We start from the raw sequence: 19,551 nt of genomic DNA on the forward strand, positions 1-19,551 counted from the left end.
GCACACCAGAACACGCCGAGACGCGTAGTGGGTGGTCGCGGAACTGAGAAAGACATTATCTTATGATTATTGAGATAATACTGTACACCCGCGCCAGTCTTAGAGCAGCCCATCAATCAGTCGACTATTCTGCACACTTGCATGCCACGACATGAATCGCTCTGAGAATGTGTAATTTTAGCCCGGCTTTGTTTGCTTACCCCTCCGATGCTTTGATCAAGGACAAGACAGCACCAGAAGCCAGTGGGTCCTATTGAAGTCCCACAGTAACTCATCCTTTAAGTATTTCACCCAGGAGCTTGAATCTTTACAAAGTGAATGTGGAGCCCACACAGAACAATAAAAAGTTTTAGCCCAGAAACTTGGAGGTCTTAATACTGGGTTTAATCTCTGTCATTGAAAGGTGGATGCCCCCAGGTCATAATTATTACCAATAACAGTAGTGTTTCCGCAAGGCCTCAGTTTGGTAAACAGGTTATGTGTGTGTGTGTGTGCGTGTGTGTGTATGTTGCATGCTCAGTGTTCCTTGTTGGTCCATCGATCAGATAAGCTTTTCCATTATCCAAGGCTTCAGTCTCTGCTTCCCATAGCTTCCCCCTTATCAGACTCCACTGGGGCCACACACACGCACACACACACATGCATGCACACACACGGGTCAGCCTGATGCCCTTCACACACCATGGGTAAGATAGGGGAGCGAGGCGGTGCTGAGTGATGGTGGCACAAGGTGCTGACGTATGTATGTATGTGTTTGTGTGCGCAGATGTGTCAGGGATACCTTTTGCAATTGCAAGCACTTCTCATTGGTAACCTACTGATACTGGTGAGGTATCATTTGTGTCACTTCATTTGTTTTGCTTGGTCTGTGTATGTGTGTGGGATGGGGGCAGGGAAGCATGTAATAGCAGATGTCATTGGGATTGGTTGAAAGAGCTGCAGTTTGGAACAGCAGGGTTGTATTTGCAAATCCTGGGTGGTCTTCTAATGGCTCTGGTCCTGCAGTTAACCTGCCTCTAACTGTAGGGTGTGTCCTACATTAAATGTCTATTTCCTGCCTCCCATGTTGGGCTATATAAAGCTGCTGTACCACTGACCTTGGCCCAGTCATTGTACAGTCACGCAGCTGGCTTCCTTCACTGCCATCGGCACATCATTTTTTGCGTTAGTGTGTCTGTGTGCGTTTCTCCTTTATCCTAAAGTTGTATTCTCGTACTCTGACTTTCTGGTAGCGTATTCTCATAGTTGTCAGAATTTCTGATAGCACGCACACACGCTTCGACAGTGACGAACAGGTCTGCTGTTGGTGTGTGAGCGGTATTAGTACTCCGCATCGGTAATCTCCCATTAATGGCAATGCATTTAAGGATGTCGATCGCTCAGTGTCGCACAGCACACGAAGATGGCCAAGAACGGCATGATGCGAGCTGGGTGTTCGTAAAGAGACGGACAGGACAGGAGCTCTGTGCATGTCAGTGAGACATGAGTGTGTGACAGAGGAACATGTGAGAAAGAGTGACACCGAAAAAGATTGAGGTGGAAGGAAAAAAAAAATGAGTCAAAGAACATGGAAGTGACAAAAGAGAGAATTTGAGAGAGAAAGAAACAGGGAGAAAGACACAGAGGAATATAAAGAGGGGGGGAGAGGGAGGGGTGCTGGCACCAGCCTACTCGGGGCCAGATGTTTTGCGGCTAAAAAACTAGAGATGAATCAAAGCCATGTGAAGAGATTTATTAGGTTCCCATAGGAGCCCAGGCAGTATTACATGTAGCCCGCTCTGTTTACAGTGGCAAGAACCCCTAAACCACCCATCAACTACACTACTGGCTTGGCTGGGAATGTGAAGACTTTATATTTGGACTTATATAGGCTTTTGTCTTTATTCCTTTTCTCTCAGCGATTGTGCTGAAGGAGTTGGAAGAGAAACACAAGGCTGTTTAGTCTGGGTGCGTGAGCCAGAGTAGTCAGCTGTAGCTCTGCCCAGTACAGTAGCACCATCTGAATGTCTTTATTTGGCATCTGTTTCCCTCGATTTAGACTTGATTTCAGATGCGTTTCGCCTACTCTGTCTGCTTCTCACATTGAAGTGTGACACGCAGCCAGTAGTAGAGCTCATTGCCTCGCGTTTGAGCATTGACAACAGCGTAAAAGTTCCCGCAGTATGACTTTAGAATTAATCTCTTATGGATCCATTCTAATGCTGTCCATTTCAATAATATCGGTGATGGAATGCATGCCGTGCCCTCTTGTGTTAATGGCTGCATCAGTAATGGATCCACACTGTATTGCTGCTAAGAGCTGACTGAATAATCTGCCCCTGCTGTGGCTGGAAAGACTGAGCCAGCTGTTTAATGATGTCAGCGTGCTGGAGGGGAAACGAACACACACATTTGCGCACAGGCGCATGCATGCAAACACACACAGACAGACACAGATGGACTGATGGAGTGAGGTGCACTCACTTGAAGACAGACGGACAGCGAACACACACATACACACACACGCACACACAGACGCACGGCAAACGAAAGGCATCCGTCATCGGCTGAACAGCTGAACTGGCTTCACAGGAAGGAAACACCAATGCAGCCACCGTCAAGACAGCCGTGATCGCATGCAACATACCACCGCATAGTGAGGATAGACAGATATGTAGACGACTCCTACCGTGAAATTAATGGGTCTGCGTTTGCGGCGTATGGATTTGACACTGGGATGTGAGCTGACATAACTGACAATTAACCGTCGCCTTTTCATCTCCGCAGATTGATGCCTTGAGTAAGAGAAGTAAAGAAGCAGAGGCCGCCTTCTTGAACGTGTACAAGAAAATAATCGATGTCCCAGGTAAGACTGCGTTTCATGTCTATCTACACGTGATCATCGCATTGCCTTCAAACACACACACACACACGCACGCACACACACACACTTGTCCACGTAGACAGCACCAACAGAAGAAAAGGGAAAAACATGACACCGTCCCTCTGGTGCTCCTTCACTGCTCATCCAGGCGTGCGCGACGCCTTAATGTGTCCCCACGAGATCTCATCCCCACTGGTGTAGCCTTTAGAGGATCTTAACAGAAGGTGCTTCCTGATATGGATGACAAGTGCGCCCACGATTGGCTGCGGCGGAGTGCACACACATGAGCAGTCACGTTCAGCACACTGAGGCCGAGTGGGGACGCGAGGCACAGAGTGTTACAGAACACACAGTCACAGCGCTGCTGGTTGGAGACGTTCAGCTGTATGGGAGCCCCGGAGGGGGGCCGCGCATGTAGGAAAGAGAGAGAAGTTGAGTTCATCTATAGCGTAAGGAGGTCATCATATTCCCACATGGATAGACCTACAGTAATATCTTTGGATTGTACTGCTCCCAATAAGTCAGCGCCAGCTCTGACGGGGCTATTCTTAACTTGCAGCGAGACAATGATGTAATGCCTGATGCACACACGCACACAGACAGAGACCAGCCTGACTAATGCAGCAGTCTTGAAAGAGGAAACAGTGTGTTTTGTTCTGTCTTCTATCAGCTGAAGGCCTGGTTAGTCAGCTCAGTGTGCTCTGCTTTAGATTAAAGGTGTCTGGCGAGAGAGCGTTCAGCACCAGTGGCCCACAAGTCAAACTGCTTTTAACAGGCTGTACAGTTGACTTGAAGAGGAGGAGGAGGAGGAGGAGGAGGAGGGAGGGGGCCATGTGAAGGACAAAGGTTTGATAAGAGGGAGAGAAAGTTGATTTTCAAGGGCGCCGAGGCAGATAGGACTCCTGATTCAGGGCACACAGTTATGTTACTTTGCGCTTGTTTGTACTTGTGTGAGATTCTGTGAGCGAGCGTTGTGTGTTTGTGCGCGCGAGTGCGTCTGAGTCGAGCCCTGCGTGGTGTGTCACCTTGACAGCACAAAATCAGCATGAAATTCCCCAATCGTTCTCTGTTGATCTCTCATTAGCATAGTTAAGATATCTAACTGCGTCAGACATGAGACGCACACACACTCACACGCACGCACACACACGCACAGCCCTTACCCCCAGCTGTAAACTGTCAGTTCCTCTTATCTGTACAACACACACACACACACACACACACACACACACACACACACACACACACACACACACACACACACACACACACACACACACACACACACAAACTGCTCTTTTAGCTGGCATGCTGATGAGCGTCGCCTGCGTCTCTTGGCTGCCTGTCACCAGTCTGCCACCCATGAGCACCAATCAGATGTGATTGGCCTGACTGACAGAGCTCTCTTCATCACACTGACAGTTAACCCCGCTGCGTGTTCACAGAGATGTTAGTAAAATGCCTCCAGAAAGTTGCCTTTCTTCTTCCCGTCTCCGTTTCTCTAATCTTCTGTTTACCTTTCGCAACGCCTGTTTCACAGCGCCGCTTTGTCCATCTGTCTCCTCCTGCGCTTCTCTTATTTCTCATTCTCAAGAAGCATCGTAATGAACACTTTAAACTGATCACAGCCGAGTAATCTCTCATGTTAATGCGTCTCATCTATGCTCCCATCTGTGTGCCTCTCCAGGTATCGCTTATCCAGTTCTCGTGCTGTGTCAGCAGTTGACACATTAGTTGTTTTTTTTTTTGTTTTGTTTTTTTTTTCGGTCTCAATAAAAGTTACTCTTGCAACTCAACAAGTTTCTTGATTCAGATATGATAGCCTGTCTTTCAGTAGACTTCATGGATAATCTTTTGCTTATGCAGAATATTGTCAGGTATCTTGTTCTTTTTTTTTTTGTGTCTAATCAGTGACCTGGAGCGAAGTCGTGTCAGTCTGATTTCATTTTAAATAATCGTTCAGATTCAGAATTTTACTGTTCGAAATTGGCTGGAAATGCTTCAGAACAGCAACATACCAGAGACTCCTTTTTTTTTTTTTTTACAGAGAATTGTTGAATGGTTGTAAATAAATATTCAAATTCCACAGGCAATATTAAAATAAATTTATTATCAATAAAATTATTGAACATCTTAGTGTGAGCCTAACGAATGAATTCAATTCCAAAACTAACAAAAAAAAAGCAGAAATTGCACAAGAACGTGTCTCACTTATGCCAAAAAATACAGCTTTGTTCGAGCATTTCAAATCTGTTTTATTGCCATATCAGATGATATTAGTTTATCAAATAAAGTCGTGCTCTGGCCCTCTGCGATCCACCGCTCCACTGACAGCACACACAGCCCACCTTATCATAATGTTATTGCTAATTGTGATATGTTGTGGTTCTTGCCGGTGCCAGTAATTCTCCGTGGGGGGGGATCAAAGATCAGGGTCAGCTCCAGAACAGTTGTCCTGAAGCTTGTAGAGATTCATTGCCTTGCTCAAGGACACCTCACCAGGGCAAAAACACATGCACAGAAAAAAAGAAAAAATCTCACTCTCGCAGTGCCCTGAATGTAGTTATTCTGAGCTCACTCTGCCACCTTGTTGCCCTTGCTTGTCTAATCTGCTTTGCAGTGTGTTAACACAGTGTGTGTGTGTGTGTGTGTGTGTGTTTTTGTCTACCAGATCCCGTACCTGTGCTGGAGCTGGCTCAGCAGCTGCAGCTGAAGCTCCAGAGGATGCACGACATTGAGACAGAGAACACTAAACTTCGAGAGACACTGGAGGACTACAACAAAGAGTTTGCGGACGTTAAAAACCAAGGTTAGTAAGAGGCGCGCACGGGCACAGAGTCCTGACTTTGGGAGAGAACGTCCATGTAGGCCAAGCAATTGATTAATCACACATCACAATCTCATATTCCCCCAATTAATACTCGTGAGGATCAGCGCCGTCCTAATGAGCTCCCACCCTAACTTGTTAAAAGAAGCAAAATAAGCACACATAGAATCACAACTGTGACATTTTTTTTTTGTACAAATTATCATTTTATTGACTTTGGGTTTAGGCGGTCAATACATTTTTACATAGAGTTTTTTTTTTTTTTTTTTAATTTTGTACTGACCACTGTTTTTAGGGCACAGCATGCTCTCAAGGCTCCAATATTGACTCCCAATAGATTAGACTGACTCCGCAAAGTGCTGGCAACTTGACAAATGTCTCACAGCAACACAGTAACCGTATGAATTTGTGTATAAATTAAGATAATCTAACTAAGAGGGATGGTTAAAAGTAATTCACAACTTTTTTTTCCAAATGACAACTTACTTTTATTATTAGTAAAAGTAACTTTCCTCCTTTTGCAAGAAGTAGCTTGGAACTGTATTCAGTAGCTAATTTTCAGTAAATCACACCACATCATGAATGATGTTTAAACTAAAGAAAGTCAGAGTTGATGACAGCTGAATGTTTTGTCAAACAGATTGTTAATTCTTATTGGTGGGGGTTGGCATTGACCGCTATTATTTAGTACTTCTCCACTGTTGTGCAGCTGTACTTCAAGGGTACTTTGGCTATTAGATCAGCTTGTCGATAAGACGCAGACAACTTTTAAGTGCAAATGTAACATCAAAGCAACTTATTTGGAGGCTCCTTTCAAGGCAAGAGTCCATATTTGAACGTCTTTAATGACTTATAAATCTTTCAACAACACAAAAAATGTACAAGTTTTTACATTTTCTATCTTGTTTTGGAGGGGGTAAAACACACAAGGCAGTTTTTCATGAATTTTGGAGGGGAAAAAAATGCCAGGCTACCTCGGGGAAGAAAAGATGGAGAAACTGACAAAGGCAGAGGGATGAGTGAGAAGTGGTAATAAAAGTGGAGTAATTTCAGTGGAAAGGGAGGAGTGAGGGAGGGAGCGAGCGAGCGAGTGAGAGGGGAATGTTTTGGAATCCCCCTTTTCCTCAGCAAGAGTTAATTGGAACAGCTCGATAGCGGCAGGGTTCCATTCTGCTATTGATTTTCCTGTTCCCTCATCCTTTATCCCTCCTTCCCGCCTCAATAGATGGGGGATATTTAAACCCCAAAACACACCGTGGAACTCCCACTCCTGTTAAACACTCGCACACGCGGACCTCCCGCCCACACACACACACACACACACACACACACTCACACACACACAGTGCAGGGGCCATTGATCCCCGCAACCTAAATGTTTAAAGTTCAGTTAAGCAGTTAAGGGGTAAGAGGGCTCTGAGGGGACTCTCCTCTATTGATTATGTGTCAGCGCAGTGAGACTGGAGTTTAAATCACACACACACACACACACGCGCGCACACACACACACACATACACGCACTGCTAAGAGCCCTCAGTCAAAGGCAGGAATGCTCTATATCATTGTCTCACTCACTTATATCTTTCTCTGAGAAACACACACATACACACACCCACAGAGGCCTATTTATTACTCCAGTTATGTGTTAGATTTATTTCAGGCTGCCCCATTCAGCGCTCAGCCGTCAGCAGGTTATGGGGTTTCAGTCCTAATGCAGTCCTAATGAATACGGTGTATCTGCTGTTGGTGAGCGCTGAATATTCTATACCGACTGTGGATGTAAAGATTAAACAGGAGCCATCGGGGCCAAGGTCTTGGTGCGCGCCGACAGAGGAGGAATGTGGGATATGAAACGCTGTTGCTTAAGTGAAGGTCAAATATCCCGTCAGAAACGTCATTGTCAGCACCGCCATCTATCACATCCGTGGTGTCTATCACAACAAAAAGTAGTTGGTTTGTACAGTTTTCAGATGTAAATCCAATTTTTTTTTTCTCTAATTGAATTCGAAATTGAAAGGTGTGCTGAAACCTTGGTGGATCATCATTTTTATTTAAAATATCTTTGATTTTAAGCATTTATTTTTAAATCACAACAGTACTGTCCTGCTTTTGACTGATTATTAACCTGGCTTTGATCTCTAACAGCAGTGCCAAACTCATTTTAGTACAGAAGCCACAGGCATCTGTATTTTACCTGAATTGATTGAGACCAGTAAAATTAGTACATAATATTTTAGAAAAAATAGCAACTCCAAATGTTTTCCTTATTTCAGAGTGACGGAAAGTGAGATCCTCTTTGTCACAGTGAAAATCGTCTCTTCTTAGGCGGCCTGATTTCTGGTTTCTACAAACTCACAGCATGGACTTGAAGCTGAAGTAATTTCCCTTCGCAAAGAAGTTAGATTTTACTGCATCATCCTGCTGCAAACTGTCTCTCAGTTCTGTTCTTTTAAATATTGTTTAGTCTGCTCGCTACACAATACTCTGCCTTCCACACCAGGCGGCTGCAGTTCACTTGGGAGAGCTGGTTGTCTCTATTGGAATGTTGCAGGTTCAATCCCCGTCTGGTCATTTGTTGAAGTGTCCTTGAGCAGGACACAGAACCCTAAAACTGTGACTAACTTTGCCTTAAGTTCTCTTCAGTCAGTAGAAAAGCAGATCCGAAGGGCAGAATTCTTAGGGCAGGTTTTTCTTTTCCTTTTTTGTTCCTTCCTTCCTTTAAATGTCAGTAAATGTAATCTCATATATTTTGCTTTCCATAAAGAAGTAAAAGTATCCCTAACATCCAGATAATGGTTATCTGTGCCTTCAAAACGGTGCAGTACAGCAACCACCTGGAGAAAAGTACCTGAAAAGTAGGTCAAATTAATCTGCTGCCCGGGAGTTATGAGGCTAATTTTAAGCTGATGGTGATCAATGCAGCTGAGACTTATAATAACTGTCAAGCTGCTAAAATATATGGTGTCACTGAGTGTGGAAACACTAACAGTCAAAGGAGATCATACTGTGGCCCTCAAAGTGGTGTACGGACATAGATGGGAGAGGGAGCGACGACTGAGCGAGAAACGTGAAGACATAATGAACGTAACCAGAGCCGTTATTCAGCTGAAGGTATGGAAAGTCTCTGATACGGAGTTTAAAGCCAGTCTGGACTGGTGCAGAAGATTCATGTGGCGTGATGGAGAAGAACAGCCGCGGTCCAGCCTGAACCCGTGAGAAGCGGCTGTGTTTTCAGTGCGATGTGACTAATCTGAGGAATAAACACAGACACCTCCTGGATCGGTTCTTGTGGCGTTACTGCAGCAGGGAGGGAAAGTCCACGACGGTGAGGTCCGGTGGGATTTAAAAGTCAGCCTCTGTCATGCTGCATGTCTCACTGGCAAAACTAAAATTCCTCCTTATGTTGTCCTGAAGCACAAAAGTTCTCCGGAAGAGACCGACAGGCATCATCACACAGTTTAAATGTGCGTTTAACCTGCAGATCACACGCAGGATGAACCATAGAGGGCGATCTGATCGATCAGTGAACTGATACACACCACTTCTTGCTTTTTCTCGTGTTTTTGCCAAGTTACTTGCGTATTTATTCTCATTAACCTCCTAACACTTGACTTTCTGTTGTGAAATTTCTCCAGAGGTGACCATTAAGAACTTGAAGGAGAAGATCCGTGAGTACGAGCAGTCTTTGAAGAATCAAGCTGAGAACCTGGCTCAAGAAAAGCAGCTCCAGCTACACAACGACTATGCAGAGAAGGAGAGGTAGTGTATAACTTTCTGTGTGTGTGTGTGTGTGTGTGTGTGTGTGTGTGTGTGCGTGCGTGTGCCTGTATGCTGCAGCTGTGTTTTAAGTAATAACCTCTGCATTATTTTGCCATTTTAAACCTCTGGGTCATTGTGCCCTCGGGCAAAAACGCTGATTGTAATCTTTGAATGATAGCTTTATTTAAGACTTTATTTAGCCGAGCTATTCACAGCTTAATAATTTCTTATTAAGCAATACTCTTGGGACTTTTTTTAGGAGTTATCAGCTTAATCAAGAAATTGTTGCTTATGTCTCCCGCTCTGCAGATGAATGTACAGAGGGAGATAACCTACATAAAAGACAATGCCAGCATTTTTGTCATGTGGGTGCTTGCCATTCCTGCTTTGATGGGAATCAACACCTCAGACCTACTTTTCTTTTTTTTTTCTTTCTTTCAGTTCATCAAGATGCTTTTCAGCCATTATGGCTGTAATTTTAGCTCTCGCAGTCCTCTGCTGCGGCTGGAAATACCCAGCACCGGCATGAACCCCACCAAATAAATATAGTGAGGAATTATGCTTAGCTGTCACTTTATTTTGATGCAGAGTAGCTCATTCCGACGCAGCGGGCCACTTCCTCTTTAAGGAAGGGATTTTGAAGTGTCCGTAGTTTTCTGATGCACAGGAAGTCTGCGGCTGTAATAAGTCAGCTCACAACTGCAGCAAGACTTTTAAGAAACATGGACAAATATATTCGGACGACTGAGATGATATATTGATTCTTGTAAATGTTACATTGCCTCACTGCTGTCTTTTTCCAGGAAGGAGACTCTTTGGCATAAATACTATTAAACTAATTGCCTTTGGTGCGGTCGGCAATGACATTGCTTCAGTAAAGCTCTCTTTCACCACCATTCCTTATTTAATTCACCCTAATGTAGGATAACCAGTTAGTGTTGGCTTCAGACACCCTGTGAGTGTGGATAACTATGTGATCTTGTTTCAAATCAGCAAATTAAATATCTGTGTAGAGTCCCTGTTCAAAAGAGCAGAAAGACAGATACTGTGGTTAAAAAAAATAAAATAAAATAAACACCCTGCAAAAGCAGGATTGTTTAAAGGTTTTCTCTCTGGTAAAGATTAAAAAAATACAGGCTCTGTGATGTGCTAAAAAGAAATGATTTACTCCTTTGATTCCTCTCCTGTCGTCACTGTGCTGCAAGGCTTGTCGCAACTGCATCTAAACTTTTTTCAATGAGGTTCTGGTTTGATCACGTGAAAGATCCCAATTTCCAAAAGCTCCTGGAAGAATTTACTCTTAATAGCAGATGATAGAGCTACACCTGTGTTCTATACCAGCGTCATCAATCATGCTATTAAGAGTTTAAAATGTGATTTGTATGTTGTATTCGTCTCGTTTGTTTGTGACTTAGGAATAAAAAAAAAAAACAAACTCTTTCTTACATAGGAAACTCTGAAATGGCCTTGTGACTGAACTTTGGACATGGCCGACTCATACCATTTATAATAAGTAGAAAATTGAAAAACTAGCAGATTGCAGAGAAATGGAGCTTTGTGTACATATCCTAGTCATTACTGTGGCCCCCAGGGGCTTCCACAGCATGACCGGCCAATCACAGACAGGAGATTGAACAACGCGGCACACTTTCTTACATGTGCCTCTCAAGAGCAGTTTCCTTTAGAGGAACAACCAGACACTGCAGGTCGAGGCTTTCCAGAAAAAGCACTCATTTTTCACACTTAAACTTCATTATTTTTGAATCTTTAATTCTACAATAAATCCAGTCAGACTCCTCATAAGAGGGTTAAAAGGGCATCTTCTTCCTTTTTTGTCTCTCGAGCCGTCAACGTTAAAGTTTTCTCCTAAAGAAGGCCATGGATGAGGAATGTGTTGCTGCTCTAAATCTGCTCCGCAGTCAATGTTATCTGGTTCACTTTGTGCTGTGTGGCTACTAGTCCTCCCCGTCACCGACATCACATTAGATGGATCGCTTTTCTTCACGGTCAAGTCTCTCTCTCTCTCTCTCTCTCTCCCTCCCTCCCTCTCTCTCTCATCGCTAGATTTGTCTCGTTATGTTGTTTTAGTCTTTTCATGTCTGTTGTGCATGAAATGAGCTGAGAGATTCACAAAAGGGGGGGTTCTTTGATATTTGTTGCTCCATCTGTTAAGGTTTTTATGTGTGAAAGCCGCACCACGATGCAAAAAAAAGATAATTCCTCAGAAAGGCAAAACCGGAATCATGAGCTGAAAACACGCGTCCGAATTGTCTTAAAGAAGTAAGCAGATGTGTTCAACATCCACGGCATGACATTTTTACTGCTACACTACACTTCACAGTGCAGATATAGTAATGATATATTGACTCATAACTTTTTCAGCTGTGAGTTTACATGAGGGAGACTGAGCTCTCGGAGCCGCTCGTGGTCATTAAAATGCTTCGCTAGAAATAATTTGGATGAAATTCCCACTTTCTCGGTCGGTCTATATTAAGGTTTGTTTGAAAATAGACGTTTGGAAATGTCAGTTTGCCGGTGCCAGCCATCCCGAAGCCGTATTGGAGCTGGTTGCCCCCCCCTCCCTTTTCAGACGTATGGTAGAAGATCAATTGTCCAACTGTATTTCCTGTACGTCAGTGTTTTATAGGCCCCTTCCTGTCTGCAGAGAGCTGACTTCCCGTGTCTGAGAGGGGTAGTAAATGGATGGCACCTCTGATGCATTTCATCCTGCAAGGAGTTAGGGAAGGAGAGGGAAAGAGAGAGAGAGAGGGAGATGAAAGGATGAAGTAGCGGGCAGAAAAATAGAGATGACAGGAGAGACAGATTGGCGGAGAAGGGGGGCATCAAAGAGTGCCATAAAGACCGTCTTTGTGCTAGATTATTGATGTTTTTACACGCAGTGGCAATTTCTCAGCAAAGCCCAACTTTTTATATGCTAAGAATGAATCTATTTTATCCTTGTGGTTTCTGTCGCCCCCCCCCTCCTCTCCCTCCTCTCTCTCTCTCCCTCCTCTCTCTCTCTCCCTCTCTCTCCCTCTCCCTCTCTCTCCCCCTGGGTGCAGTGTGCCCCAGTGGCCAGACATTCCTGCCTAATAGGGCTGCTTAATGAGGAGTGGGTTGTGTTGGGAGGATTTTAGTGGGGAAAACACTTCAGAAATGGTGGGAAAATAGAGAATAGCTGCAGTCGCCACAAAGTGTGAACACAAGATTTACTGAGTCAGTATCTCTTAAGTGTGACTTTCTGCTCCCCGCTCTCATTTTCCTGCCTTCTGCCTGCCTCTGTAGGAAACTCCAGGAGAGCCAAGACTCCATGTCCTCAAGGTTGGAGGAGGCCGAACACAAGGCCCAGTCCCTACAGACAGGTACCTGCCTGCTCACACTTTACAGGCCCGCAGATTTACCCAGCTCAGCTATAACGCATCCATCAATGAAACTGGCTATAAAACCCTCGCAGCCTTTGTTTAAAATATAGCGTATTTCTCAATAAATACCCATCAGCAGACTGTGGAAAAAAAACAATGTGTGCCGCAGGGATGCAGTATTTTCGTTGGCCACCCAAGACGTTAGCATCTCACTGATGCAGGATGCCAAAGGGTTTTCTACATTAGCTTCTTTTCTTTTTTTGGGATGTTTTGAGAAAATAAACTTTATGATAAGCAAATGTTTATGATGCTGACTCCAATATTTAGGAAGACCCATTTATAGGACTAAACATTAGTATTCTGGTTTTGGAAGCCAAAATACAATAAGATCAAAAAGCTAAGGTTAGGCTGAAAGTCAGCTGCATTGGTTCACCGCTGCTGAGCCGCCAGCTTTGATTTGATTCAGCGTGCTCTGCTTTTCTACCAAAAATACTCATATTTCACCTTGATTTTAAAAATAAATTCAGCCAAGTAGAAGTGTTTTGCAGGGCTGTGGAGTGGAACTTATCTGCTGAACCTTTAATAAAGATTTAGTTTTTTTTTTTTTTTAACCATTACCTGCCAATCAGTCATTTCTTTTCCCAAAAACCGTCCTCTGGACCACGGAATTGGCAGTACAAAGACGTCATTATTTTTAGGTTTCATGACTTTTGACTCCTCTCTTTAATTTTTATTACAACATTTTGTGCTCATATCTTTGCTCATAATGCATAATATGTCACTGCTGGGGAAAAGGATGTTATTGTTGCCTTTAAGCATGTTGTTCGTGCTTTAGATGCACTTTATAAGCTGCCTTGTGACAGTGACACTCACGACTGGCTCTTCTCCCATCTTTCGCAGCACTTGAAACAACTCAGGCCGAGCTCTTTGATTTGAAGACAAAGTATGACGAGGAATCCACAGCAAAGTACGTGTCTGGCTGATCTATGTGTGTGTTTGCGGGTGACTTCTCCCCTCTGGCTCCTCCATAGTCTGTTTCTGACATAATCATCCTGTTTAGTGAATCTCCTTGCCTGGAAACTCCCCCTTCTCTCCCTGACAGCTGGATTGTCTCCCGTAACGCTCAGCGGCCTCCAAATCCCAGCATTACCCACGCACTGTAAATACTGACAGGGATTGTAATGTATTCTGCAGCCACAGAAAAGCATCAGAATAGATTTGTTTTGTGGTGAAGTCTAAAGTGCTCGCGATGATTCAGCTGGGTCAGGACAGACAGGAGGCTCACGGGGGTCACTTTGAGAGCTCAGACTTTAAAGCCACGCAGGTTTTCTAACGGGAACCGTACGATAAAGAGGCCTCAATTACTCCAGCTGCGGGCATCTATCATTATTGATCCCATAGCGGGGCCAGGGCAAGAACAGAAGCTTTTCCATGTCGGCACTCCACGCTGTGAAGTGGCACTTTATGACATTCACACTCGTCTTCCCCCTCAGGGTTCCTGGCTGGAACCGGAACCACTTTAGCATCCCAAACTGAATTCAGAAACTTTAAAAAAAAAAATTGAATTCCTGGGGAGAAAACAAAGCATTTCATAGGGTTTTATTAGCTTTTGTCGCTTTGGAGAAACATACGGCTCTTCCTCTCAACAAAAGAAAAATCTCTGGTGCTAGATGTAAGAGTATTCATATGGCATCAAGGGTGTCTTGTATGCATTCACCGACAGAGTATCAACTTGGCTTTTAAGGTCCCTGGCTCCCTCCCCATTTACTGTGCCCCAAACTCACTGTGTCTCTCCATTAACAGAGTTGTTAAATTGATTGGCTGTTAAAAACAGATCGATCCCTCTTCTGTCTTCCTCACAATATTTTTTTTTCGTCTTTTCTGCCTCCCTCACTCCCACACTTTGTCTTTTATCTCCCGTATTGTGTGTCTGTAAATGTGAGAAGAGGCCACAGGAAGATATTGCACGCAGTGTAATGGCACTAATCAATAGGTTTCATAGTCTATCAGAGAGCTGTCCTTGTTTGTTTTCCTCCCCTCCCATGACTATATTGCGCAGCGGTTCTACCTTTTCTTCAGACTTCCCTTTTTCTGTCCTTGTCTCTTCCTTTTAAGTCAGAAGAAAACAAGTTTTTTTTTTGAGACGACACGTATAGCAGGGCCCATTTGCTTACAGAAGCTAATAAACACATGCCCGCCCACATCCACACATGAGCTCACACACACACACACACACACACACACACACACACACACACACACACACACACACACACACACACACACACACACACACACACACACACACACACACACACACACACGCTCACTCACTCGTGAGCCTGAGGCAGTCAGGGTCCTTGACTATGTGGCGTGCTGTGATCTGAAATTTTAATGCAACGCTTTAAAGCACACACAAACCCTCTCTAACCCTGCACCCTCCCAGTCCTTGGAGTCCTTCCCCCGTTTACTGCTTGGCTGAGCAAATCGCCAGTGTTTGGCTGAACACAACTTTTAACCCTTTAACTGCATATATTTTGGCACCACAAAATACAAACATATATATATATATATATATATATATATATATATATATATATATATATATATATATATATATATATATATATCAGGCGCTTCTTTTAGCACAGACATGCACACACACACATGCGCGCACACACACACACTTGCTTTAAACTTTCCACTAAGGAGGACATTGCGTGACAAATCCCCCATCCTCTTGCTGCATTTGGGTAATCTGCCTTTTAAAATACACACGAATACACAAACACACACTCTGAGAATTTGGGTGTGTGTTGTGTGTGTGTGTGTGTGTGTGTGTGTGTGTGTGTGTGTGTGTGTGTGTGTGTGTGTGTGTGTGGTGTGTGTGTGTGTGTGTGTGTGTGTGTGTGTGTGTGTGTGAAAGGAGGAGGCGGGGCTGTAGATGCAGTGTAGCCCCCTGTCTGAGCAGACGCTGTGAGGGTCCGGCTGGCCGCATTTTACCCGTTTAGTCCCTGTTAAAGATTAATGATATATTGATCTTCAACCCCACAGGATCCTCTGCATGTGCATGTGTGTGTGTGTACAGCTTTATCTGTTAGCGATGAGCTTGATATCATTTTTCTTTCTTTAAAAAAAAAAAAGAAGAAGAAGAAAAAAACCTAATTGCTGATAATTAGGCAGCAGTCAATGGGCTTTTCTTCCCTGTGTCCAGCTGAAGCACACATAAACACAAAATGGCGCACAACACACACACACACAGAGACACACTCGCACAGCTAGCTTCTTTTTAAGCCTCCTTGAAATCCCCAAGGTAACACGCTGTGAAAACGCAATGTGGAGAAAGCCAGGGAAAGAAAAGGAATGGACTGATGAAAGCTGGAGGGCAAAAAGCAAACCAGGGGCTGGAGGCTTCGGCGAGGAAGAGGGGATAAGAGTGTGATAGAGGAGGGAAATGAAAATCTAAATCAGGGGAATATCCTGCTGGCACCGAGGACAGAGGCCGAGGAAGAGAGGGCAAAAGATGAGAGAGGGGAGGTGGAAGGGGGGGAAAGAAAGATGAAAGAAGAAGAAAGTGGAGGGCAATGGGAAGGGAACGGTTGAGGGGAAAGGATAGAGGGTGGAAAAGAAAAGGAGCAGTTGAGTGAGGAGCAAGGGAGAGAAGATGATAAGAGATGAAAAGGCCTGTCTGCGATGGAGGAAGTACAGTAGGGGCTTAGAGGCTCTGGGCCTGTTTCAGAAGTCCTACAGTACTGACTGATGTCACTGGGTGCACCCATTGGCTTTCATGGCGGCGCAAGAGTGTGTGTGTGTGTGTGTGTGCATGGAAATCTTTGCCACTGTGTGTTGTTTGTGTGCATTTGAAGTGCATTTGGACGTCTGCTCTGCAGCTCCTCCCTGTGGCCGCTGCGTGAAGCTCCAGAGGAAAGTTTTAATGGTGTCAAATCAGGCGTTATCATGATCAAGCCGCCGCCCCCTCCCACCCCCCCCTTACTGTTCGGTGTTTGATGAATTAATTCCACTCTGTGCATTGGCGGTCCGTGGACAGTTCCCGCCCTGCCCAGCGACTGACTGACTGTATCAGGATATGCAGAAAATCCCTTCCCTGTGATCTGCTTTGGCCCCCAGCCTCTAGCTTTGCCTTTATAATTCCCAAATACAGCCAAATCCAAAGGTTATTTAAGAAGACTTTGTGCATCTGTACTTTGATTAAATGATCACATTTGGAGCAGGACCGGTGGTGTATTTGGGTTGCATTACTATCCATAAACGCTCTCCATTACAAGCTTTTCTAGCTTGCTGGCTCCCTGACCTCGCATTCGTGTGTGCGGGAGTGCGAGCGGGCGCGCACGCGGGTCTCGCACACTATAGCTTAAGACAGGATAAAAGCTGTTGAGGTAGTGTACTATTATTGTTGCTTAAATGCATACTAGATCCTTTTAACTGTTGGGGAAAGAATAAAAGCGGAGAGTGAAAAGCTCTCCCACCCACATCTGATTCTTTTTTGCTGCATTGCCTGTGGCACAATGTTGACCTAATATCAACTGTGTCTGTTTTGTTAAACACATTCAAATCAGTAGTACTCAAGCCTATGGGACATAACACTGTTTCTCATACTGTGACACACAAATACAAAAGCTGCGTGGGTTATTGGGTTCACTATCAAAAGATTGCGGCGAAATCAAAAGGTCCTAATGGATGCGGCCGTGCACACGCGAGCTTCCGTCTTTGTACTCAGCGCCGCCGCTCATGTATTGTTATCGGCGAGTAATGTCTTAGATAAACACGGCGTTTTGCGCACGCATGCGAAGGCAGCGTGTGAGGTCGGCATCTTCAGCGCACCCATGTTGAGACAACTTAGCTGTTGTTGTGTTTGAACCTGAAAATTGATACAGCCGAAGAATTTTAACATTGTTTGAGTTTCAGTGTTATTTATTCCTTCCCCTTGTTGTCTTTCCCCCCCATTTCTCTTACGTTTCCCGTAAAGTGATAGATGTTCGTGTCACTCGTGTAAGAAGGTTATCAAACTATTTTTCGCAAGTCCAATGAGAGGTGGCGTCACAGGGACGTAGCCCTGCCGTCTGACCTCCAGCAAGTGAGAGGTGAACCATGGCCTCCATCCAGACCATTAGTCAGACACAATCACACAGCTTCATAGCAGATTAGTCTGCTGTATTAGGACTTAGAGCTCTATTAATGTAATCCCTCTGTTTTAGTGTGGCCTGGGTTTAGGGGCTTACATGTGCACACCCACACACACATGCACACACACACGCGCGTACACTTAAACACATGTACGCAGGCACACATACAAGCTGTTTGGGTTATGGGGTTCACAATCAATGGATTAAGGTGAAATTTAGACAGTAGCTTAATGGACACAGCACCAACATTTTCTAAATGCGTGCCCTTTGAACAATTACACACACACACACACACACACACACACACACACACACACACACACACACACACACACACACGTGATGTGTGCAGAGTGTACTTTTCTTCCTGAGAATCATCCATTAATTTATCCATTCTTTGCTTTTCTCTGTCGGCTGCATTCTAATGTGCTTCCTTGAATAACGGTTGCGTTTTCTGTGTTCCTCTCTCAGGGCCGATGAGATTGAGATGGTGATGACAGATCTGGAAAGAGCCAATCAGGTAACCTATTTTTACGCACCGTCGTCCGTGTTATGTGGCACATGTTTTATTGTTAAGAATGAATTGAGTTAAAATACATATTTTCTTCCTTTAAATATTGATCATAAGAACTTTATTTATCTCTGATAGTCAAAAAGAGTCCAAAGCGGCACCACGGGATGTTAGTGTATTCAATATAGGGTTCTTACATAAAAATAGTTAAAATATGGATGCTGTCGTGCTTTGCCTCACACAGGTAATCAGTTTAACAGAATGGGACTAGTCAGTGTTTGCCTCCCATCAGCAAAAGAGAACAGAACATAATCAATTTCATTTTTGGGCAATTTTCTTTCTTTTTCTTTCTTTTTCTTTCTTTTTTATTTTAACCGTGTTGCTTTGGAGCTTCACTGTTGTTCAGAAAACACAAAATGCCACACAGAGTTGCAGGCAGCGTATTGTCTAATCACAATGACTGTGTATCCAGGCCATCCAAGCTGAAACACACATGCAGTGTTACGCTGCTGTTAATATTCACCACAACGAAAAACTGAGAACATCCCACCAGGAAGAATTTCCAGTTTCCGCGACTTTTATCCCCCTGCAGACGAGACTTGCAGGGATTTGGTGATTAACTGATTAGGTGCCACAAAATCAATACCTGGGTTTAATAATGTGTTTGCTGCTTAAAGCCTTTTTTAAGAAAATAAAACTGGTACAAAACACATGCCTAGTTCTACATGTTTGAGATATTCATTGCTATGTTTTTGTTGTTGTTTTTTCTTAATTTTGTTCCTGGTTGATGATGAAGCTGAAAGAATTTTATTGCCGAGTCAGCTCTTTGGAAAACGCTGGGCCACATTTATTTAATATCACTCTATGACATTTAAACATGAAAATAATTAATAGATTATTGTTGAATGAAAACTGGTGATATAATTTTAAATGCAGCATTATTTTCATTTAAAAGAAATAAAAAAATAAACGTAACATTTTCAGATGTATTAAAGTTTCCCTCTTTGAGTAACTCCTCAGCAGTTTAAGGGAAAATAAAAGCCCCCCCCCCCCATAAATGGCTTCACACATTCTTGATCCTTAT

At 43.9% G+C, this 19,551-nt stretch overlaps 1 protein-coding gene across 3 annotated transcripts in view; it reads left to right on the top strand.

Moving 5' to 3' along the window:
- cux1b (cut-like homeobox 1b) overlaps nt 1-19,551 on the top strand; it is a 65,260-nt gene that overhangs the window by 23,792 nt on the left and 21,917 nt on the right. For all 3 annotated transcript variants that reach the window (XM_030108124.1, XM_030108125.1, XM_030108123.1), the window contains exons 4-9: nt 2,767-2,845; nt 5,535-5,672; nt 9,327-9,450; nt 12,736-12,812; nt 13,713-13,779; nt 18,428-18,476. In XM_030108124.1, coding sequence (XP_029963984.1) covers nt 2,767-2,845; nt 5,535-5,672; nt 9,327-9,450; nt 12,736-12,812; nt 13,713-13,779; nt 18,428-18,476 — 534 coding nt within the window. The remainder of the gene's footprint in view (nt 1-2,766; nt 2,846-5,534; nt 5,673-9,326; nt 9,451-12,735; nt 12,813-13,712; nt 13,780-18,427; nt 18,477-19,551) is intronic.

Source organism: Salarias fasciatus, chromosome 14 (genome assembly GCF_902148845.1).
Source record: "Salarias fasciatus chromosome 14, fSalaFa1.1, whole genome shotgun sequence".
Taxonomy (NCBI): domain Eukaryota; kingdom Metazoa; phylum Chordata; class Actinopteri; order Blenniiformes; family Blenniidae; genus Salarias; species Salarias fasciatus.